The sequence below is a fragment of the Talpa europaea genome (genome assembly GCF_964194135.1).
Source record: "Talpa europaea genome assembly, chromosome: 3".
NCBI lineage: Eukaryota > Metazoa > Chordata > Mammalia > Eulipotyphla > Talpidae > Talpa > Talpa europaea.
The window spans coordinates 28,244,646-28,268,582 of NC_140069.1; the positions used below are offsets into that span (position 1 = coordinate 28,244,646).

At 44.5% G+C, this 23,937-nt stretch overlaps 1 protein-coding gene across 4 annotated transcripts in view; it reads right to left on the reverse strand.

The window, feature by feature from the left end:
* Positions 1 to 23,937, reverse strand: part of VPS13B (vacuolar protein sorting 13 homolog B) — a gene marked incomplete at both ends in the record, with an annotated part of 598,760 nt that overhangs the window by 4,597 nt on the left and 570,226 nt on the right. For all 4 annotated transcript variants that reach the window (XM_084230016.1, XM_084230015.1, XM_084230017.1 and 1 more), the window contains 6 exons: positions 419 to 521; positions 2,502 to 2,678; positions 9,694 to 9,864; positions 11,789 to 11,965; positions 16,001 to 16,806; positions 20,306 to 20,424. In XM_084230016.1, the coding sequence (XP_084086142.1) occupies positions 419 to 521; positions 2,502 to 2,678; positions 9,694 to 9,864; positions 11,789 to 11,965; positions 16,001 to 16,806; positions 20,306 to 20,424 (1,553 nt within the window). The remainder of the gene's footprint in view (positions 1 to 418; positions 522 to 2,501; positions 2,679 to 9,693; positions 9,865 to 11,788; positions 11,966 to 16,000; positions 16,807 to 20,305; positions 20,425 to 23,937) is intronic.

Below are 23,937 nucleotides of genomic sequence, written 5' to 3' on the forward strand. Positions count from 1 at the left end.
TCTGACTTAATTTTAGCTTACAATGTGACTGTCATTTTAATTCTCAAGTTGGTTCTGGTCAACAGAACCATGCTTTTTCTGGGGACAAAGATATCCTTTGGTTCTGGTTAGCTCCGCTTCTTCCCTTTAGGAATGTCACCCCCTATTAGAATGCCGGTTCAAAAAGAACCTCAGGCTCCCTCACAGGCAGCCTGGGCTTTTCTGCCAATGTGCTTCCTTTCCAGAGTGGCCTGCAGGGGGTGGGGGAGTTCTGCTGCCAGCCCGGCTCTGGGCACAGCTGCCTTTCCTGGTTCTAGGCTGCCAGAGAGGCTGCTTCTCTGGGTGCCCCTGGAAACATGCTTGTCAGCTTGTGAGCAAGCCAGGCCCAGTTAACGTGCAGTGCACATGAGCAGATGAGCGCGCATCTAGACCATTTTACCAGACGTATTTGACGTGGCTGTTTGGAGCCTGGTCGGCATGTAGATCACTTGGCTGATAGCGTTGTTTGGGAAGCTGAGAAAGTCCAGCTCCGTGTAAAATACCTGTGGTAAGAGAGAAAAGGCATTTTATTAGTTGTTTTCTGGAAAGCAGTTCCATGCTGCAACGATGTCACCTGCTCCGCGCCATCTGCAAAATGCTACAGATTCAAAATGATCTCACAGCTTTGGAAGCATGTCTGGACAGTCACTGAACACTGCGCTGCTCTGAGCCGCCCACGTCTCTCGGCACTCTGAAATAAGGTGCTGCGGTCTGACCACTGATGGGCAAGTGGAGGCATCAGCTCCTGGGAGCCACAGCTGGCACATCATTTATAATTTATGTGCTCAAAAAGTCAAAGACGGTGAGTTGACTTCCTTGCTTAGTATTAAATGCTTCTGTATCTATGCTATGGCTGCTCAAATAATAAAAAAACACCACCACCAACAGAGATGCACAGAAGGGCACGTGGTTTGCCTAGCTTCAGTATTCAAGTGATTTAATCCAGCTGTTAAACATGACTCCATATACATTTATGAGTGCTCTGGGGGCCCTTGCTTTATGACATGCTCCCCCCGGTGCCAGCCCCAAACGAGGGCACCAACAGCAGCCGTGCCGGCCTCCAAAGAGATTCTCCAGAACCAAAGATGGTCCAGCATGTGTGCTTTCTGAGGGCTTATAAATGTTTATAAATGAGGCACAGTCATTAGACTAAGAGTTAGTGGTTTGTAAAACCTTCAGTGCAGTAATAAAAGTTTTACAAGAATGATGGAAACCAACAAGGCCATGTGAAGCTCTATTCTGAGATGCTCTTAAATAAGGGCGAGCTGCTCAGCCCCGGGAAAAGCACAGTGAGGGACAACGGCATTTTCAAAACCAAAGGAATTTATGAAGTATGAGTTTTTACCTCACGGGAATCTGTAGCCAAAGGAATACTGTTTTTGATTAATGTGTAAGCATTTGATAAGGGAGTGTTTAACTCTGTCCATTTATGAGTTGCAGCAATTCTTACTGTGCATCTCCCTGTGAGTGAGAATGTCATTTACAGAAGGAGGGAGAGACAGAAGGGGAGAGGGAGGCAGCGAGGGGGAGACGGAAGAGGAACGGGATCCTGTCTGGGTGGCCTCTTAAAGGAACCGCTGCGGACTAGTGTGGCCTTCGTCCCCGACTTCCTTTCAGACGCTTTTGATGCCCTGTTTTGACCGTCAGGTCTCCTGAGGCACAGGCTGCCTGCAGGGAAATGCACCCCACACACTGCCAGGACAGAGACCGAGGCCGCGTGCTCACGTCTGACAAAGCGGGGGGAGCCCGCCGATTGCCTGCGCCCCCGGCCAGACAGGCGCGCTCTGGGTAAAGATAACAATCCCCGTCACCTACTTCTGCTCATGTCACCCCGCTGTGCACACGCTTGTGTGGGGAGAGGCCCTGCACTCCACACCAGAGCAAACAGTGCCACGAGCCCAAGTTCTCCGCAACGGCCTGCCTGGGGACGGGTTTTCAGTTGCAGGTTGTGTGCCTTTGCCCGGAGAGGCAACCCAGACACCACGGTGGTGCGGAGTCTGCAGGTGAGACGGCGTCCAGGGCGAGGCTCCCTGGCTCTGTGCACACAGGCGCGCGGGGGCTCCTCGCTCTCTCTCTCCTCGAATGCATACACATTGTCCTTTAAAGATACCTGCCGGCTTTCTAACCTATCTGATCACGGGAAAAAGTAGCAATTCTATTCTCTGCTTCAATAGATGTCACACATTGCCCTCCATCTCCCACTGGTTACTTTTCATTGAAATTTATTCTAGTAAATGTACTGTAAGAAGATTCTATGACAGACATACACTGATACTGAGTTCTGGATCTAAATTTCATTGTAATTTACTGATATTATAATTCTATTCTTTGTGTAAATAAGCAGAAGGAGGTGAGAAAAGCTATTTAGAGGTCTAGCTAATTTTCACTCCTTTGTCACACGAAGGGCTGAATAATTTCTGGAAACCCTTGCTATAAATGCAAATTAATCAGTGTGCTTACATTGGCCTGACAGGCTGACTCACCATAGCCCGTCTGTGACACCAGCTCAGCAGCTCCTCCAATGGGCTTTGTGAACACTCCCATGATTCCTTTCCCCACACCGGAGATGACGCCCTTGGCCTTGTATCCCGCTGAAGCCTGTGCCTCGGATGTTTTCTGGAAGTTTTGCATTGGCTGATCGACTATTCCAGCAATCGCCCCTGAAAAACAACAAAAGCCCCCAGTGAGTCCTGAGGCCGAAATCTTGAGAAAGTGAAAAATTTCAGCCTGGACAAAGTTTTATTTGGACTAAAAATGAAGCCCCACCCTTATTAAAAAGTTCTTTCCTATACATTTGTTTTCCAATTATCTAAGTACATCAGGGGCTACTTAAGTCAGACATTTATCACCTTATCAAAACACAATGTCAGACTGGGTTTTGGTCCATCCCAGTCAGGGTCTGTGAAGTACAGGTCAGAATTCGATAAGCACTTCACGCACGTCTCTCCCAAAACCTGGCAACAGTTTGGGCAAGAGAGCTAATATTAAGGACAGTAAGCCTGCTGAGCCTCATACGTTTTCACTGAATCGGGAGGATAAAAAATGTGGGAGAAGACAACCCCTTTATTTGTTTCCCCTTTTAATAATCATAAGAGCAATTTATTCAATAATAATTTAGTGACAGTAATTGGCGATGTGGAGCTGTTGGCAGTAATTATTTCCAATACAGCTGATCTGCTTTGAGTGCTGTAGCTAATCTGTTTCTGTGCTGGAGACTGTGCTAAGAGCGTAAAGTCTGAGATCGTTGATCCTCCTAATCCTACGAGTCAGGCAAAATTTTCATCCTCAGTTACTACATAAGGTCACTGAGGCACAGAGAGGTTAAGAAGTTTCCCAAAGGTCACACAGCTGTCCTGTACTTGAGCGTGGACTTGACTCTAGAGAGTGGAAGTCACCGCCTAGCTCTTAACCACCAAGCTATTCACTGATTCTGTTTCTAAAACGGATTCTTCCGGGCCTCCCTGGTGGTACAAGGGGTTAAGACACCACCTATGAAGCTATCCACAGCTACTGCAGCACGAGTTTGATCCCCGGCCAGGGAGCAACCCACATGGCGCAGCAGACCTCTCCTGTCTCTCCTGCTGCTCCCCTCAGCAGTGTATTTCAGTCAGTCTGCCTGTTCTGTTCCCCACTCTGTCTCTGGTGAATCCCCACACCTCTGGCCTCTACCCAGTTCTTGTATGCATAAATAAATAAATCTTTAAAAAAAAAATAAAATGGATTCTTCCCTTTCACAGTTTTAGAAAAACCTCCTCACTTTGACTGAGATTTGGCTACTTCCTCTTCAATGTAAAATACTTAGGAATCCTGCTCTCACTAGTCTCTTCCTGGCTTTCCTGCGGGTTCCAAGGCCATACTTTGAGCTGGAGAGAGAATCCCTTGGCTTCTGGCCTGTCCTCCCCACTCCTTTTACTTTGAGGGGCCAATGATGAGATCTAATAAAGGTCTCACCAGTCCTGATATTTTCCATTATGCAATAAGAGCAAAAAATCTCATAATTCTTGACAGAGTTCTCCATTTTCAACTCAAGACTGCTAAGATTAATGAAAATACAGTCCCCCTGGTAGAAATTTTAGTACACGTCAAATCCTGTTATTCCAAATGCCACTAATCAAAGTCTCATGGGTAATAGCAATTTCCAGGTCTCAGTTAATGACCTGCTAATATCAAGCAATACTCTATTGAACAAAATCTACTCAAACAAAGACCAGTTCCTTCAAATCAACCGTAAAGGGAACGTTCTTCCTGGATTCCACTCATTTAAGTTTATGTGTTGATAGATTAAGAATGACCTGAGGTGATAGGTTTGTTTCCCAGCCTAGACTAAAGCTTCCCAAACTCTTAAATGACGTGGAAGGTGGAGGAAACTGTTCACAGTGGGCCCTGGTTGCCTTGGCTATTGAGGGATCACTGTGTCGGCACCTCCCAGACACCTGGTCCTGGCACTTGGGCAGAAAGCTCACTGCCCTCCACCCATGAGGCCAGGAGGCAGAGGCGCTGTTAAGGGGAGACGGGGGACACCTAGGGTCTTTTCATCATCACAAAGCAGGTAGTTCAAAGTGAGGAGCGTCAAATCAAAGAATAAGCTTTTGTGAGTCTGTAATTCCACGGAAAGGTCTCCATGTTTACAGGTAGAAAAACCAGAGCAAATAATTACCAATTTACCAATAAAGTATTGCTCATATTTCTGGTAGAAACATCTTTTCTCGAGTGCAGCTTTCCATTAAGCTATTTTAAATTTCAACTATTACAACTAAGTTGTGGGTGAGCGGTGACTTTCCTGAGCCCCCCCCCCCCCCCCCGTTTCCCATCAGTGGGCCAGGTCTGACCTGCCCAGGGAGCCCGCAGCTCTAGCTTCTATCTGCCTAAGTGCAAACAGGTACCACAGTGAAACTCCCCTTTGATCTGCTTTCTCCAGCCCCCCGCGGCAGTGAAGGCTCAGTTACTGGGGCTTTGACAGAGCAACTCTGTGGGCAGGCCCAAAAGTGGAAAGCCCCCCATGACAAGGTGTTAAGATTCTGAGAGGTAGAGAGAGAGCTGTCAGAGTGTACGCCCTTGCCCAGCACCTCGTCCTCGAGGGGGGAGCTTGGCCGTCACGCACACTGACGCCTCGCTGGTCACCAGGTGTGAGCTGTAGAGCCGCACGGCTGTGAGAGATGGGCAGCCATTTCACGGTGTCCGCGGCCCTGCCTGGGGCGGCAGCTTCTCTTAGGGCTTCAGAAGGCTCGCTAATAAGTGTAATCCAGCTAAATCCCACACCGGTAAGTTATTTACTGTCATGTACTCAAACTCTGCTCTCAGGCTTTAAGCAGTGGAAACTGATCCCAAAACTTGTCTGCTGGCGTCAGGCCCATGGGTTGGGCGGCCACATGGAGCCGGCTGTGAGGTGATGAAATGAGGTAAGGAGGGAAGAGCAGCCACTGAGGGGCATTTCCAGACTCCCCGCCCATGTGCTGGGCAAGGCAGAAACTGGGAGGTGTTTCCTCTCCCCCCTTCGGTTGGAGGACTAGGGCTTTCTTTGTAAAGCAGGGGACTAAAAGGGCCCACCCTCACCTCTTCCTTGGTCTCCTCCCTACCCGTAGGCAGAAAATACTAGCTCACTGATTTGTGAAAGTTCCTGTCTGTGAGACTGTTCTGGTGCTACCCTTCCCACATTACAATTTTAATTGGGGCACTTACGAAACTCACAAAAACAGGAGCGCTGGCTCAGCTGGGACACGATGCTACAGCCCGACTTTCCAGAGACGGGTGAGACCTACAGAACACGGCAGGTATCCCAGCTGGAGGCCTGCTTTCCACCTTGCCCAAGGTCACAAAATCCTGCATTATATGTCCAAGTGACATATTGATATAACAATATAAACACACCCAGAGAGTTAAATATATAATAAATCCAGATTCTCTGCAAAAATATAACCACCTTCAAGAATGCATATTCAAAATACAAGCTCACACTCAGATACTATTTTGCAATGGGAGTGTCCTGGGTTCGCTCCACCTTAGTGGCTCGCTCAGTGTCTTCCAGGAGATACTTTCTGAATGTCTTTCTAAGGGGAGAAAAAACAAGGGATAAAGGGAGCTATTGTTTGACTAGAACAGATGAGCAAATGAGAAGGAAGCTCTTCTGCTATACCAGCCAGTTGGCTGCTGGTGGCACTGGAGGGGCTGCTCTTCCTCATGTACTACCCGGGAAACTGTCCTGACTCACCTGGTAGAGGCCAATCTTGTTGGGATTCCAAGCGGCATCCCAGAGTGACTGCGAAGACAGAGGGTACAGCTGCTGGGATACTGAACAATGCTTTCCAAGTCAGGCAGTAGCCCCCCAAAATTGGGGGGCCATGAGTCCTCCCTGGTGGCGCAAGGGGTTAAGACTCAGCACTATGAAGCTATGCACAGCCATTGCAACACGAGTTCGATACCCGGCCAAGGAGGTGACCCACATGGCATGGCAGACCTTTCCTGTATCTCTTGCTGCTCCCCTCAGCAGTGTATTTCAGTCTGCCTGCCTGTTCTGCTCCCCACTCTGTCTCTGGTAACTCCTCTCACTCTCCATACCTCTGTCCTGTACCCCAGTTTTTGTATGCATAAATAAATCTTAAAAAAAAAAATCAGGGTGCCAGGAAAACAAGCTCTGACACGGGCCTTTGGAGGTCCTAAAAGGGAAGTCATGCCTGGTGGGGACATGCAGTGTCACTGACACAGAGCTCACATCCTCTCAGCGCACACTCCAGGGTGAGGGTGTTGGGGAGTGGATCTGGGAAATGAGAGCAGGCCTGAGGTCAATTCTGAAGAGTTTCTCAAAAGTCATTTCTTTTTGAAATGAACTTAAAGAAAATTTCTTTTCCCCCCCTCCCCTTTCTGCCTGTGCTTTCAGAAAGCTATTGTGGAGATCATCCAAGAGCCTCAGTGGCATTTCTGCTGGTGGACATTTTTCCTTGCTGACCTGGAGTGATGTGACTGGGCATAGCAGCTACAGACACCCTCTGATTTTTCAAGAACCTCCTAACACTTCACAGTGTCCTCATGAGGGTGAAGCACAGTCAAGAAGGAAAACCAGACGAATAAACCTTTGGGGGAAATGTGTTTTTCCTACCCTGGAACTTTCAGTTGTTCATTCTTGCCACATCCTGATTATTTCCAGACTTAGAACCCTCCAGGGCTAGGTGACATGTGGAAAGGCCCAGGTTCTTGTCCTGGCTGGAGGTCTGACCTGGACAAGTCACTTAACCTCACCCATGCCTAGCATTTGAAGATCAAATAAGATGATACATATGAAAGTGCTTTGTCAGTCCTGAAATGTTCTTTAAATATATTTTTACTAACTGGGTCATTAATGTTTCTGTTGTAAAGGAAGAAACTGAGCAACTAGCATTTTGATGCACCAAGCAAGGCTTTCTATTTCATAACAGCCCTCACTTCAATTAGGTACTTAATTACACATGGCAATTTTAAACACTGCATGGGGGTAGATTAATGGTGGCAATTTTATGTTTTTCCAGGTTAGGGGACTTGGTTAGTCTAATTATTCTTCCTGTCACACATCAGGTAGTTCTAGGACCAAGCATGGTAAAATGACCCAATATTTGTGTGGGATACAGAGAATTCTTCAACTCTCAGAAGGAAGAAAGGGTGGCTTGGGCCAGCTCTGAGATGCCCACAAGGAACAAGAATGTCTCCGGAGTCCTGAAATGAACACTGGGAGGGAAGCTCCTGGGGGCCAGGCCAGTGTCTGCAAGTGCCGTCAGAATAAACTGAGAGGGATTTATACCTGGAAATTACCAGAGCTGCAGAAAGACTCCACAAGCCCACTGCAGTCTCCACAAAGACTACACGATCCCTTTGCATGGATGAGGATGTATAAGACGCAATGACTACAGCAGAGACCAAAACTTTATGACTTTCTACCCTGGTTAATAGTAGGTGCTACGCCCCAGATGGCAACATCACAAAGGCAGACTCCTGGCTCCTCACATGCTGGTTTCTACCATGAGGCACAATGTTGGAATGGAGACGGCGCTGGGCATGCACTTCTGGAGGAAGAGAACAGAATAGTTGGGAGGGAAACAGCCACATGCCAGCCAGCTCAGGCTTCCTCTGCTGAGCACCAGAAGCTCCAAGAGCCTGCACAGAGGGAACGAAACTCTCAAGCCCAGAGATGTGCGTAAGCTCATAATTCTTAGTGTAAAGAGGTTCCATAGTCCCCAAAAGATGATCTAAAGCCTCCCAGAAAACCTCACTGTCACCCTCCTGTGGTCACAGCACATTAACCATTAACCCACTGGATTAAAACTAAAGCATTTCCTGCCATTGCTCAAATGTCTCTCTTTGCTGGAACACTCCTTGAAACCAGGCCCCTCTTAACTGTTCCTCTGCTACCATAATGCAGTAATAGTGGGTGTTGTTTACTGAACAGTGACCCTCTACCTGACCACCACTGCTTCCATGACTGGCACCACCCACTTCCAAAGAGAAACCAGCATCAGAGAAGATAAGAACTTGCCTGAGGTCACAAAGAAAGGATCTGGACACCCTAGCTGGGATCTGTGGGCTCCTGAGGAGTGTCTACCTCTCCCACAGGCCCTGCTTCTCACCGTTGCCCTTGGGCTGCTCCTGTACCCAGCAGTTCCACTTCAGGTCATGCGGCCTTGAAGTCTCCACACATTATCAAATGAGAGGGCCCCACATCATTGAATGTTAGGGCTGAAGCAATTTCTAGTAACTCATAGTGGACTTGTAACATCCTACTGCTTCCTGTCAGAGCCCCAGCTGGCTGCACTACAGCTCAGGGGTCATGTATAGAGCTGCAGACTGGAGAGAAGACAAACCCTTTCAAGCTCATCCTTCCCGACCTTTGCTCTCCCTGCTTTGGGTACTTTGATCTTTTCGGGACACACACTCCCGCAGATGCTTGCAGGCTTGCTGCCAAGCAATACAGTTTTAAATTCCTTTGCAAACAAATAAACAAAGATACCCTTGAAAATCTTGCTCTGCAAAACTTCAGTTCTGAAGTTTCCTTTTTATAGATTTTTCCAAAGCAACTTATTTTTCAAACATTTCTAACACTTGGAAAGAGCCATAGCAATCTTCGCCTCTAACTGTATCATCTAGCTGCTTGACAAACGAGAATTGCTCTGAGTCAGGCTGAGAACCACTGTTAAAAAAAAAAAGTCAGGCTAAGAATCACTGTTAAAAAAAAAGGGGGAAGAGAGGGCTCCTCACTGAAGTTTACATGACATTTGTATGTTGCTCAAGTGCTTCTTGAAAAAAGCAGCTGCAATGTCGGTGCTAGTGAAGGAGGGGGCTTCCGAAGCCTTGTCTCTCGCCCTTTTTAACCAGCAAACAGCTACATGCTGTGGTGCTGACTCCCCACCAACACCCCTGAACAAATGCTGAGGTCAGAGATCTGCCTCACACTAGAGGCAACGGGAGGCAGAGCACAGTCCTGTGATGGCCCCTGTTGTCATCGTTCAATGGCCCAGAAAAGGGCGTCCGTGCCAGTGCCTCACAGACTCAAGGTAGGAACCAGAGCGAGGACCTGTCCTCTGAGCCTCAGCTCTGTGAGCAGGAAGGAGGTAACTTCACCACCGCTCCCAGTCCCGGAAGCCTGTGAGTGCCGTGACTGGCCTGTGGGACCAGACAACAGACGTGAGCACACAGGCTGCCACAGCTCCTTACCAAGCAGACTGATGCCCAGCCGGGACAGGCCCTGTCGGAGCCCCTCGCCCAGGCTCTCGGGGAGCTGCCGCCGCCACTCCTCCTGCCGATTGTAGTGCTCCTCGTCCAGGGAGAGCCGGTCCATGTTCCGGGCCAGGCTGGTGGCCAGGTTAGTGATGGACGTGAGGGTACCTGAGGGCACAAGAGCATGAGGGTTGGCCTCCTTGTCACATTCATTTGGATCCCACTGAAGTGGTCCCGAAAGGCTTGTGGGGGTGGGGAGGGGACAGTGAAAGCACATCTGTGCCTCCTGGACACGCTCAGGTGGCACGTGATGGTGGCTTGCTCTTGGAAAGTTGAATCAACAGCCTGAAAGAACTCAGGTGAAGATTAATACTTGCTGATGAGGGTGACAACACTTCACTGAAGGGATGGGATAAGAATCTCTTTCACCAGAAAAATGTCTGGTGTTTCGTTTGAAACTGTCACTGCTATCATGTGATTGCCGAGGGCTGGCTAACAGTTCTGAAGTCTTTGCTGAAGTCCAGTGTTGAAGGTTAAAATCTGCTTGCTCTAATTTTGAACATTATGTTGCTGAATTTGTAAAGAAATGTTTCCACATAGGGAATAAAATTTATTCCCTCTTTATTCAGTCACAGTAAAGGACATTCTGAGGAAATAACTTTTGTACCAGAGAATATGTGCAGTTTTGATATTCAGGATGTTGGCTGAAAAAGGTGAGGACAATAAAAGGAGCAAATCACATGGAAGTCATGATTCTGCCTGGTTTTCCTAAGAAAGGGTATTTCAGTGTCTTGCTCAAAATTGTCATGATCCCCACTAAAAAGTCTGCATAGATTTGAATGAGCAAATCTGAACGACATCAACGGAAGTATTCCGTTATTGGATGTCTCATTTCAAGAAAAATGGAAAAGCTTGTGTTGGTGTCTGCATCTTTACCGGCAACCTGAAAAGAAAAAAAACCGTGCGCTCACAAACATCCATGTACCACCAAACCAGACATTTTGCAAAGAGGAGGAAAGCACAAGTGTAAAAAACATTCTGTGAGTCAGTATGCTAAAATTACCACTGGAGTTCAATTTAGCAGGTGTTGGTTATCTTAGTTTAAAATAAAAACAACAGAGCCACAAGGATTTCAGTGTCAAGAGTGAGAAATCCACCAGTGACTCATCTGTGAGATCCGGCCTCTCGCTCACAGGCCTCCGGGATGACAGGGGCCGGGGCGTGGTCCCGTCATTGTCCATGGAATTTGGTTTATTGCTCTTGCTGTTCTCTTGCCAGCCCTCCTCTATGGATGGTATGTTCTCAGATTTCAAGCTCAAGTCTTCTTTAGAGGCCTTCTAGAGACTTCTATAACCTGCCCACTCATAACAGCATTACAGCTCTGTTGACAGTAAAAAAAAAGCCTTTTATGGGGGAGAAGCCCTTTGCTCTGTTTTCCCTGCCTCCTGCTGAGAAGAAAAGGGAACTCAGATGGGTCTTGTTAGTTCCTGATCACTGCCAACCTGACCAAAATTATCGTCAGGCAAACACACGGATAAAACGGAAACATTCTCCTTGTGGGCAGCAGTTTGGCTTCCATGCCCGGTGACTTATCTGGGCCACAAGATGGCACTGTTTACGTGGCGTGCTAGAGGCAACTTGGCTGTTTCACCTCCAAGTTGGCCGGCTTGTCAAAATGTATCCATATCCTTACAAAAGTTATGACAACTGTATCTACATTAAAAAAATATGATGAGGCAACACAGTGTAGGATTTCTGATGTTTAGCAGAAGTCCTGAACACCTTTAATATTTCTGTATTTATCGCATGGAATAACAGTTGAGCCAATCCTTCTTTTCCCAATGGGAGGTTTAAAATTCTGAAGTTTCTGAAACATTTTCACATACTACAGGCAAGTAATGATCTGTTTTAAACATGACACATTATATATGAGCTTTGTTACAAATCCAACATTTCATTGCAAGCGAACAAGCCAAACCAAGCTGGAGGCCAACTTAATGCATTTAAAACTTTGACACGTTCTTTAAAAATAAGAAATAAGACCAGGGAGGAATGAAAATAAGGCATTATTACAAGGAACCAAAATAGCTACCTTTGGAAATGTGCTTTACAAATGATGTCGTCCCTCTGGAAACTCCACTCACAAAGGCTCCTGGGCCGCGGGTCAGCCCCTCATACGGAAGCCTGAAGAAGTCGGCGATGCCATTTCCGATGCTTCGCACCAGACTCACAGGGCTGCCGAGGATCTCCAGAGAGCCAACCACCCAGCCTGTGAGGGACCAAAGGGAAAAGGTTACTGAAACCGTATATACTGCGCTTTCGACACAATGGGGAAAAGTGACCCATTTTCCCTGCAATCCGTTTTTCACACAAGAATTGAGAAAGCTTTTTTGGAGCAAAACATGGGAAATAACTCATTCACGGTGAATTCATAAATGGCAAACTTTCATACTTTATAAATCAAAGGGACCCTTTGGGCGGCTTTACTATGACTTCCCTGCTCGCGCCTCCTGCATTCCTGCTAAAAGGGACCTGTGTGCGGGGACCGCGCTTGCACGCGCCCGGGGAGAGCAGGCTCCTAGGCTGCAGGTGTTGGCCGCCTGGGAACTTGTCCTGAAAACCTCCACAGGGTACGAGGATGAGGAGGACACGTCTGATAAGGGGAGGAGACCAGATGCTAAATGGGGTGTTGCAAAGAGGATGCAAAGTTCTGACAAGGATGGAAGACTTATTTTTAATCTTTCTCAATCCTACCAAGCTGAGTGCTTCCCTTTGGAGCGGAGCTGGAGCCAGACAAATGCCTCCCCCTTCAGCCCCAGCTTCAGTTGTGTAAACATGTGACATGGACATACTGATTAGGTTAGCGAGAGGGGAGTGTTCCCTGTGAAGGTCCCTGGAGGGGAGCTTAGGGTCTGGTTTCCTATTTGAGCTGGAGCTTGCCAGGAGCTGGCTGCTCAGTGGCCTGATTGCCGTGTGCATCGCCTCGTGGGAACGTGGCCATGGTGTCGACTCCGGCAGAGGCTTCTGTTCGTCATCCTCCCTCTGCTGGGGGCTTGGGGCTCTCAGCACAGCAGAATGGAAGTCCAGGCAAGGATGCAGGGCTAAGGAGAGGAGGACTCAGAACAGGAGGACACTTCCTTCAGGAACTCACTGACTTCCCCAGCCGGGGCTGAGAGCACTCTAACAGGCAGGCTGTGGGGACAGGACTCAGGTAGGTTCTTGGAGGACAGGCTTGGGACAGAGATGCCCACACTAGGCACTGATCCCAGAGTGCTCAAGGGTTCCAGGCCCAATCCACAGAGAGGGGCGTTCTTAAATTTGGAGCCCATTTCTCTTCTCTGGAGCATTGAGATGATAGCACTAGGGATGGAGTTAGAAGAGAGACTACTTTTCAGAAGCTATAAATGAAAAATAGGAGGGTCTATGGGCATCAGGCATCAGAATAATTTAATTCTTGCAGCAACTATATAAGTAAGAGGTACTATTACCTTCCTTCAAATAAATTCAAGTTAGCTCTGACAGAGCCTCTCTGGAGTCAAAGACTGTCCTAGACATAGGGGACAGAGGTGGATCTGGAGGATGTGGACTGAACATGGTGTCATCCTGTCTCCACTCTATTGCAGGCAGGATGGGAAAGGAGGAGACTGGCTCAGAGATGAAGTCAATCGTTTAGTCTCTCTCCCTGGTCAGACAGGAGGGCTGGGTTTGCAACTCAGGTCTACCTGATTCCAAAGCCCACCCACAATCTTGGTAAGAGCCCAGGCTGCAATGAGTAGGCAGGTGTCCTGGAAGGGTGTGGAATATTCTTCCTTGGGGGACCCTCTCTGGAGGTAAAGAAAAACTTGAAATATTTATTAAGGTTCACCAGGACGCAGAAGGTTGGCCTAGAAACATCTCTACAAAGACTCCACATGAAGACAGGAGAGAGTGCTATTACCAAAGAAAGACCATTCACAATGGGTGCCTTCAGCCAACAGAGCGGGGCAGCGTGAGCAGACATCACCTGTCTCACCTGTCTCGCCATTTGTTGTCGCCCCCCACCCCTGATCTCCCCTCCCCCCTCCCCCGAGTCAAAGGTACGTGGGGACTTCTGGATTAGGACCACTACCTGATGGGAAGACTGTGTGTGGACCAGAGTGACACACTGTATGTGTCACTTTTTAGTGACACGTGAGTTGGCCAGATAAAGGGCCCAAAGTGTCCGAGAGCACGCCCTTATTTTCCTCCAAAAGCAACTACACCCTTTGCTTACTTCTATGGAAATTTTGTTGAAAAAGGGTGTTTGCCTGGTTTCTCCTCAAACTAAAACTTGAGGCTAGAAAGGGACATGAGGAAATTACAGAGCCCACAGATTCCTTCCTTCATTTCTAACTGCTTTTTTTTTTTTTTTTTTTTGTAAACAAAACTTCTTCATGATGACTCCACAAGTTTCCCTAGAAATAAGGTCAAGGTACTTCCACCACAGCAGTCAGAACTTTCTGATCAGATCCAGTGGGTGAGTCCTGAGCTCTGAGAGAGGCAGACAGCCCCCACAATCTCAGATCAACCTTCTCCCTTGCTCTATACAAATGTTGGGATGTCCTCCTGAGGACTTTTCTACCCAGGGGCTGGTAACTTCCTACCATTTCCCCATCTCTAACTCTTCGTATCTGTTAGCCCTCAAGATAATCTTCACACTGTCCACAGGTTTAGGAGGCCAATGCCTTATCCATTAGGCCACTGGGGCTTCTGTCCACAGGTTTTTAGTAACAGAGTTCCAACAAGCTCTAAAAACTTGGCCCTCTAGCTTAGAATTTTCATGTCTCAGCATATAATGAGGTTAGGACAACAACTTAGAGAATTTTTAGGTGGATTACAAAAAAAAAAAATCCAAACAGAATGTTCTTGTGAAAGCTCATTAAAAATATAAAACAGAACAAAGAGAGAGATCATTTTTAGCACACAGGCTGCAAGAGACATGATTCCTTGCCGCCCAGTTAGTTTCTCTGCCAGCTCATTACACACATGGGTACTCCTCACACCTCAGCATTTTGTGGTGACCGGATGGGAGGCTTACTCCGTCTCAGGCCCCAGATCAGAGTTCAGAAATCCCCATGCCTGCTTCTCATGTTAAAAGCAAAAAATTGCCCAAAAGGATAAGTTTCTGGAATTGTTTATAAATATACCCGCCTATTAAATGTGAAATGTTAACTGCTTATTTTTAAATGATTTCTTATTTTCTACACTGTTGTGCAAGCCATTAAAACAACAGTTCCGGTAGGAACCTCCCTAATCTTGTCATATTCAATTAAGAGTTTTGGATTGTCTGTCTGATTACAGAGAAAATGTAATCTTACCAGTATGGCAACAAGATGGGTCATTTACAGCAATGGTGCTAATCTTACATGGGAATGCATTCACCAAGCAGTGTTGCCAAGGCTCCCTCCTGTGTTACCTTCCAAAAGTGTGACTTCCATGTTCTTTACCAGAATGGACCCATTAGACCAACTCTGGCTGGTGTCCCTTGACTGAATTTATGGGAACATGAGGAGCCAGATTATCAAACTGAAACCACATCAGAAGGAATTTAGGTGGGGAATTCGTGCTTTGGTGTCAATTACTCTATAGGATCTGAGACCGCTCAGTCTCCAACACTCCCATACAACATTTTGTACACATATTCAAACCACCCCGAGGACATTTCCAGCTCAGATCTGTGGAGACAGCCTTCTCTCTGCAATCTGTCCAGGCACACAGGTTCACACTGTGTAGGTCGAAGGCTCTTTATACATCTGAGGATCCCAGCAGACAGATCCTCTGAATTTCTCACCTAAGCCATTCGTGGCTTGGAATGAAGCAAGCTAACAACCCAGAACTGGATTTCTTGTAAGCCCAAGAGCTGAGGACCTGGCCTGGTTTTCCTGGCTGCTCTAGTGTGCAAATATAGAGCCTCGAACCTGTAAGGAGCCAAAAAAGTGTTTGCTAAATTGAATTAAAATTCCAAGTAAATGTAACAGCTACTATTGCTCAAGTGACTTTTAAGTGAAGTGCTCAGCAAAATTCAGGGTACTTTGCACACTTTCATTGTATCCTCTCAAAATTCTTAAGTTGTTTTACGGCAGGGCAAACTGAAACTTGAAGAAAGCTCAATAACTTGCCCAAGGCTTATAGCTGCTGTGGCAGAGTCTGGATTGAAACCCAGTGCTGACTTAACTGCAAAGCCTGCATCCTGCTTCCCTGTTTTGAAGCTGATAAAGCAAGACATGAAGCACTTGCTTTTTGCCTGGGGGCTGGCTCATCACAGACCCTCAGCTTGGGTTCTTACCTGCCCTGAAAAGAGCTCCAGCGGCGTAGTGCATGGCCAGGGCGTGGACGAGCTGCCTGGCTGTGGTGAAGATGGGGCCTCTTTCAAACACAGAGAAGGAGAGTGGAGTGTGATCAGATGCGATGTAGAGCTTGAGGGAAGCATGGATGCTGACGAGGAGATTTACTGGCTGTATCACTAGCTTCCTGAGCTTCACGGGATTCGCCAAGGCCCTCGCGTGCTGTCTGACCTGCAAGGGCAATGCTGCCTCAGCACCTGAGAATATCGTGGGATGACGGGCCAGCCTGCTGTTAGGAAGATAGGTGTCAAACAAAGTTTTGATGTAGTATACAAACGTATCTTCCACATATAACCGGCCAGGTTTCAACTCAAAACTGAACTCGTTAATATCAAATGAGAAGTTCTTGCTCTCAGTTAAGGTGAGGCAAAGTTTGATAAAACAATTTTCCTTGTATTTTTCCAAATCTTTGCTGGATACCAGGAGACTCTGCATTTTGGAGCAGTGAGAAGGTTCTGTTTTTTCTCCCTGGCAGACCAAGACGGCAAAGTGGAAATTGGACTTGTTGTACAGCTGGTTGTCCAACTGCAGGTCCCCACAGCAGAGCTCCGCACAGTAAAGCTGCAGGCGCGCTGGGGCGGCCTCATCCCCGGGGAGGGGACCAGCCACTGGGGCCATTTGGAGAAAAACATTGTCCAGTGTGAATCTCAGAAGTTCAGAGGATGCTTTATGGTTGGTGAGGTCATCAAACACTGCCAGGCTCAGCTGAGTGACGGACATTTTAAATGCCACAATCTTCTCCAGAGTTCTGGAGGAGAAAGGGAAAAGAACATTAGTCTTCCCGGCTTTTGTTTTCTTTCTTTTTAAACGATATTGCCTTATTAAACACCTCCTGATGACCCATCAGATTCTCATAAGAAACAAATAAGAACTCAAGTTGCAGTACATTGTGTCTGGACAGAGCTGGTCACACTCCAACAGTCTTGGGAAATGTTCCCAACGGGACCATTACAAGTTCTTGTCATGTTTCTGTAAGTGTTCCCCTTATCAACACCAGATTTTTACTTGAAAATCTCGATAAGTCTTTGTGCACTAATTCTCCACCATGATTATAACAAGGCAGAAAGATAAAGCATAATAATTAAGACTTCTTAAATTAAAAGAGTAAAGCAAGCTGAAGAAAACTTAGCATCACCTCTCTCCGCAACTGTCCATCTAGCGGCATCTCGGCCAACGTGCCCCCATCGTTTCTAGAGCTAAACTGTCCACACCCCCTTATCGACGAACCCTGTTAGTATGTGCCAAATCACTCTGCTATCACCTCCTCAGAGTCATCACTCCAGCAATTCGCCCCTCTTATATCATCACATTTACCTCATTATACTTGATCTTAGCCAAAAGGCCGAGAAGCGATACATTTTCCTCATTAATAGCAGCACATAAACATGCTGCTATTTCTCGTACCTTAAAAAAAATCTCTTGTGTAACTCCACTTTTTCTGCTAGTTACCACTCATTTTTTCTGATCTGTACATAAAAACTCCAAAGCATTTTCTGTACACGCTGTCTGCTATTCCTCTCCTTCCTTCCATTCTCTTTCAACCTTACTCTAAAGAGGCTTCTGCCCTTCTCCAGTCTACCGAAGCAACTGTTGAAGGCTACCAGTGACTTCTGTGCGGCTGAATCAGTTTGTGGTGCACTCAACCTACATTGGCATTTGACTTTGTCTGTAACCCCCTCCTCTTGGAAACACTTTCTTTATGTCTACTCTTGATTCTTTTATTTCATGGTTGCTCATTCTCATAATCTACGTGGCTCTTCTTCCAGACCTGTTAAAAGTTCAAGGTTCTTCTATTCCCATTTCCAATCACCCCCTTTGGAGGTCTGATCCAGTCTCCTGTTTTCATATGCCGGCTACATGATGACCTCCAAAGTCACATGCTTAGCCTAGAACTCCTCTGAACTCCAGCCTTACATATCTCACTGCCTGTCCAGAGTCACTCAGATGTCTAAAAGAAATCTCAACTTATCATGTCTGTAATCAAACTCATTATCTTATTACCCCCAAACCTACATACAGGCTTTACCATCACAGTTAATGGCAACCATATCCTACAGCTGATCAGTTTGGAAATTTTGATGCCTCCATTTTCAACCCTTATCTAATGCATCAAGGAGATCCCATTGGTTTTGCCTTGAAAGTATATCCAGAATCTGATAACTTCTTAGCACTTCCATTGATGCCACTGCATTCTAAGCCATCAGCATTTTTAGTGAGAATAACTAGTCTCTCTATTTCTACCCTTGCTTCTCTACAGTCTGCATCAATAAAGCAGCCAATCGTCATCCAAAATTTTAAATTCGATTGTATCACTTCTCTGCTCAAAATGCTCCAATGACTTCCCCATACCACTAGAATTAAAATCACACCCTACATAGTGTGTCTTTCTTCAGCTCTACCCTGGAAATATCATATTATTAACCCTTGCTGCTTTTAAGTCTTTGCTCAAGTCCTGGTCCTTCTTACCATACTCTGTTTTTATCCATTAAAAACTGACCTTCTAATGTATATTTTCTTTTACAAATATATTCCCTCTGTCCTCCTATTCAATACTTACTAGAATGTGATTTGTTTAAGATTAGAGATCTTTCATTTTTTTCATTTGCTGATATATCCCCACCCCCAGCACAGCACCTGGCATCCAATAAGCACTTGAAAAATATTTGTTGAATAAATTAAGGAAATACAGGTAAATGCTTATGCCTTTTCTATTTCTACATGAATGTATGGATTCTTGGTATTATTGCTAACAATGCTTTAGATTAAATTTCTGAAATTGTGCAGGCTTGAAATTTTGTTATGCAATTTAATATTAAGTCGCCAATTTTATTTACAAACACTTCAGAGTACAGAAAATATTCAACTTTGACATATTCATTCAAATTAATAATAGTTTGGCTGGATCCAAATGAAAGAGTTATTGTAAAAAATCAAACCAATTATAAACCCTAGAAATCTGATTGTGGAACTGAGGGTATTAGGTGGGGGAGGCTAATGGATTACGGTGATCTGTGGGTACCTTGGTGGTGGGTGTGATGTGGTGACATGCATCTGAGGAGGTGTGATCCTAAGCCTCTGAATCACCTACAGTGTTATAAATCAAAGTTATCTAAAAAATAAATCACTGAAATTGCTCTACTCTGCAGAATCCACCACTTGACTCTATGTATGTATCTTTCATGAGTAAAGAAAGAACAGTCCAAGAACTAAACAAAATAAAAAATAAAGATTGGTATGTATTATAAAACAGATAAAAGGACTTAAATGTCTGAAAACTTATATTTTAAATAACAAATTATTTTTTCTGATTATAAATTAAAAAGTACAGGAAAGTATGAAATAATCACTTAAACCCCACATCTATTAAGAAATTTTATTCTTTTCAGTCTTACTTCTAGGGATGCTTTTTGTATACATGCATGTTTCTATATGTATTTATGAATGTATACATTGATATATTCAATTTGACTCTGCTTTATTCTAGATATCATGCATTTTTCTCTTCCACTGAAATTTTTTAAGACCTATTTCTGTGGATATACCATTTAGGGTACACTTAATGTTGCATCCATTCCATTACTAATAGACAACTGTATTCTGAATATTCTGCTATTATAATTAGCATATGGTAGGTATCTCTCTGCATATACCTTTGTCTACTTCTTTAATTATTGCTGTAACTCTTAAAAGTAGAATTTCTAATTCGTTCAATTTTAAAGTTTGTAACACACATTGCTAAAGTGATTTCCAGAAAATGGAACAATTTACACTTCTACTAGGACTATATATGATGGACATTATTGTTAATTGAATTAAGGATATTAACTTTTTGGTTCATGATTGTAAAACCTGATGGCAACCCTCAGGTTGAAGGTTGGGGCAAGGAGACTATGACCCGAAGAGGTGAATTTATTTTTGATGTAGCTGTAATTGCTTAGCTTTAATGATTAGTTATAGGGTTGTCATGCAGATACAGACATACTAATCTGCATTTCATGCTAATGATAATGTGTAATTCTAAGATGCATGTTCTAGTTTGCCAATCAGCTTGTGAAGCTCATCCTCACAGAAGCACTGGTAAGGGTACCCAAGGAACATGATCTATTGCTAACTATTATAAGAACGATTTAATGCTAAAACCACATCCTGTGGATTATACAGTAAATAACTAAAAGTTTTAACATATATAAAGAGGTGACAACAATGGTCAGTAGATTTACAACTTTCTATTGGGCAACTTACTGTACCTGTTGGTATTGGTTAAAACAGGTCCTGCTTTTCCTTCTGGGGCCACGGTGATAAAGATGGTGCCACACTGGTGGGTAATGTCCACATACACATGGCCAAAGCCAGTCAGGAACACAACCTGCACAAAGAACATTCAAAATCTGATTAAAAAGAAATATGAAACATCACTGAAATGGCTGAAATCGAATGTCTTAAGTTCTGGTACAATATCATAAACACCTCCTGGTTATATTTCTTTACATACATGTGTACAAGCTATTCAGCTGTCTTGAAATGGAAAAAAAAAAAAGAAAGATCAAATCCAGATTTTCCAATATTCATTTGTAAGGTTCATAGAAAATAAATGATGGACAAAGGGGCCAAGTGTCTTCAATCTTTATTTCTTTGGAATTGGCAAATAACTCTCTATGGCCTGGAACCCAGCCACAGGTCAACTTTATATGTGCACATGAATCTGCATGACAAACTCTCAGGACTTGAAATGCAATGTGCAAAATACTTTCAGGCTCTCGAATGAGTACTGACTTACTGCAATGAGGATGCCCTTCTATGCTGAGGCCGCAACACATATTCTCTGTAAACCTACCAACAAGACATGTCATAATCATCCCCACAAGGTCCCTCACATAACTCGTAACAAGAACATCAGATAACTTCATTTGCTTGAAGTCAAAATTAATTTTTCTACCATCAGAAGGTGGACTAAGATCTAAAAAAAGTATTATCTCAGAAGCCAGGTGCCAGGCCAGCAGAACAGATGTCCTTTCAGCATTAAATACCAACGTTGCTTAAATGGATAAATATTTGAAAACAGAACAGAACTATTTGAAAAACAACTCCAAGAACATTATGTTCACAGCCAGCATTACCTGAGGGTAGGGGCAAGAAGCTCCGTATGTTTGGGAATGTTGAATCTGATGATTTGCAATGCCAATTCTGTCCAAGTCTGGGCCCTTTATTATTATTAGGACAACAAAAAATTCCTGGATGAAGGAACAAAGCTAGGTGCCTGCTTGACATGTAATGACTGATGGAAGAGGTAACAGAAAGAAAGTACACAGGAAGGAGTCCACAGACACAGTGACTTCAAGGTTACTGGACTGTTTTTTATACAATGTCTCTTCCTTCAGAAATCCTGATCATCTTCAGCACCCAAAGACCCTGGATATCAGGGTCCCCTTCCTCTCTCCATTCCCTGCAGCCCAGCAGGCTTCAGATCCTGCAGCTCTGCCAGCTCCTCCACCACTGCTTCCTTTTTCACTCTGCAGCCTCTGCTCCAGGTTAGGCTCTTGTCTGCCACTCAGTCCCTCTGCCCAGAATACACTTTCCCCCACACAGCATCTTTCCAGATTCTATGCATCTTTGCACATAAAGTTTAAGGACGCTATATTCCACGAAGGTATTCTCTAATCTTTCTAATCCTTTCTTCCATTTGACACCTACTCCTACATTCCAGAATTACTTTAAGTGTATTTCTGCATGATCACAAAGCATAATGTTTATATGATAGTCATCTGTCTATATACCTCACTCAATCACTTGATTACAGGCTTCTTGAGGGCAGGAGGGGAGTGAATTCGTATTTTCTATAGACATGTTTTCCAAGTGGATTGTTTCGCAAAAATATCATTTTCAAAAGATTCTGTATCCTCAATTTGACCTATTTTTTCCAAGTTAAGAACTGAACTGGACTATGGTAAAATCTGGAATGCTGCCAATGAAAAAAATGGCTTGCTCACAAATCTAAAACAAACTATTCTTTGAGAAACATTCGCATTTATGAAAGCCATTGTTTTGTACAATAGGAAATCTAGTGCTTTTTTTTATTAGGCTTATGGACATGGGATTATTCATTTAGTACAAAGGCTCTCTCCTATCTATATTCTCTTCTCTCAATGACTGTCCATAAGTTCAGTGTCTTTAGCAGAGAGTATTAAAAACCACAAGGAGGGGATCAGAAGAAGAACTATTTATCATTCGGCTCATTCTTAAAGTAATCTTCAGGCATTATAAAATGAGAATACTTGTACTTTTTCAAGACAGTAAAGATAAGGCAAGTTGATGGTTTCTGAAAACTGTCCAAGGAACTTTGAAAGCAAGCAAATTAACCTAAACCTTTAAGTTACTTCTGGCCAAAATACTGGATTCTGGAGAGAAAGTTTTGTTGGGTGTCCCTTTCATTCACCACTAGAATGGAAGAAACAGATTAATTCTTAGAGCCCCTTCTTGTCTCTTTTCATATGTAGAGAAACAACACACAATGCCAAGCCTTTTGTATGGTGGAAGCTCAGGGGATTATGGAGTTTGATCCTCTAAATGTCAGAGGAATTAGGCACCTATTCACAGGTCCCCAGAAATTTTTATTTATTTTTATTTATTTTTTTAAGGGCTCTTCTGGCTTCTTGTTTTAATGGTATATTCAGATATCTTTTTTCCGGAATAATGGGGCTCTCTTCCCATTTCATATATTTTTTGCACAATTTTTCATTTTTGCACAATGTATGCATTTTCATCTTGGTTATAGTCCCCAAACAATTCCCACCCTCCCTTATTTTGATCTTACTCCCTCCGTCCCCCCTGTAGTGTGTCTCTGGTTTATAGTTGCTTGTTGATTTTGATTTTTACTTTATTATAATTAGTCTTTTCCTAATCCCTTATTTAGGTTTTCTAAATTCTTGCTATGAGTGAGATAAATCCTTGATTTGGTCTGATGGTTCAATCATTTGGTCAATTATTTGAAACTTAAGCATCACCTACACTGAGTCATTATATTTGGTCCGTGCCTAATACATCACATGCAAGACCTAAGTATACAAATGAGATAACAGTTCTAGCATAGATGTATAAAAATGCTTCTCCCTTTTAGTGAATTAACCATCACGGCATGGCCTCTGTATAAATTCACGAGGGCAACTGTTTTCTGTCCATTTTCTGTAGTGCCTGGTACTTGTAACCAGGATCTGGTCTTGAATAAAGATCTGAATGTACATCGTCTCAAAGTGGCTCCTGTCTAGAAACTTCTAGTATCCACCAATGTCAAGGTCTCTTCTCCTTATAAGCCCAGAGCAGGTCATACTTCTCACGCCCTTGCAGTTAGGGATGGCCATGTGCCTAGTTTTGGCCAGTGAGCTACAGGCAGAATTAACTTCTGAGCCAAAACTTAAAAGAGCCAGCCTTCTCCTGCGGCAGAGAATGAAAGAAAGACTTTATGTTCCAGATCAGTGGTGGGCCAATTCCAGTCCATTGGTTATTGTAAATAAGGTTTTACCAGGACATAGTTATAGTGATATGTTTACACACGGTTTCCATCTCTTAGCAAAGTTGAGAAGTTGTGACAGAGACTTAATGGTCTGTAAAACCTAAAATATTTGCCACCAAGACCTTGAGGAAAAATTTTGCTGATTTCTACCCTAAGGATTATCATAGATTATTACAGTCATGGAATTGCACATCTCAGTACTCATGCTCTTGTACAGTCCCTTCCCAAACTGACAGAGCTTATTATGCTTTCTTTAGCTAATCAGATATTAGCAAACATTAAGACAGGAAGTTTGGTAAAACTTGCTTACTGAGGTTTGCCCTCTTGCTACTATGTATGGGGCAGTCTAGTCTAGCCTACCTAGGGAAGAAA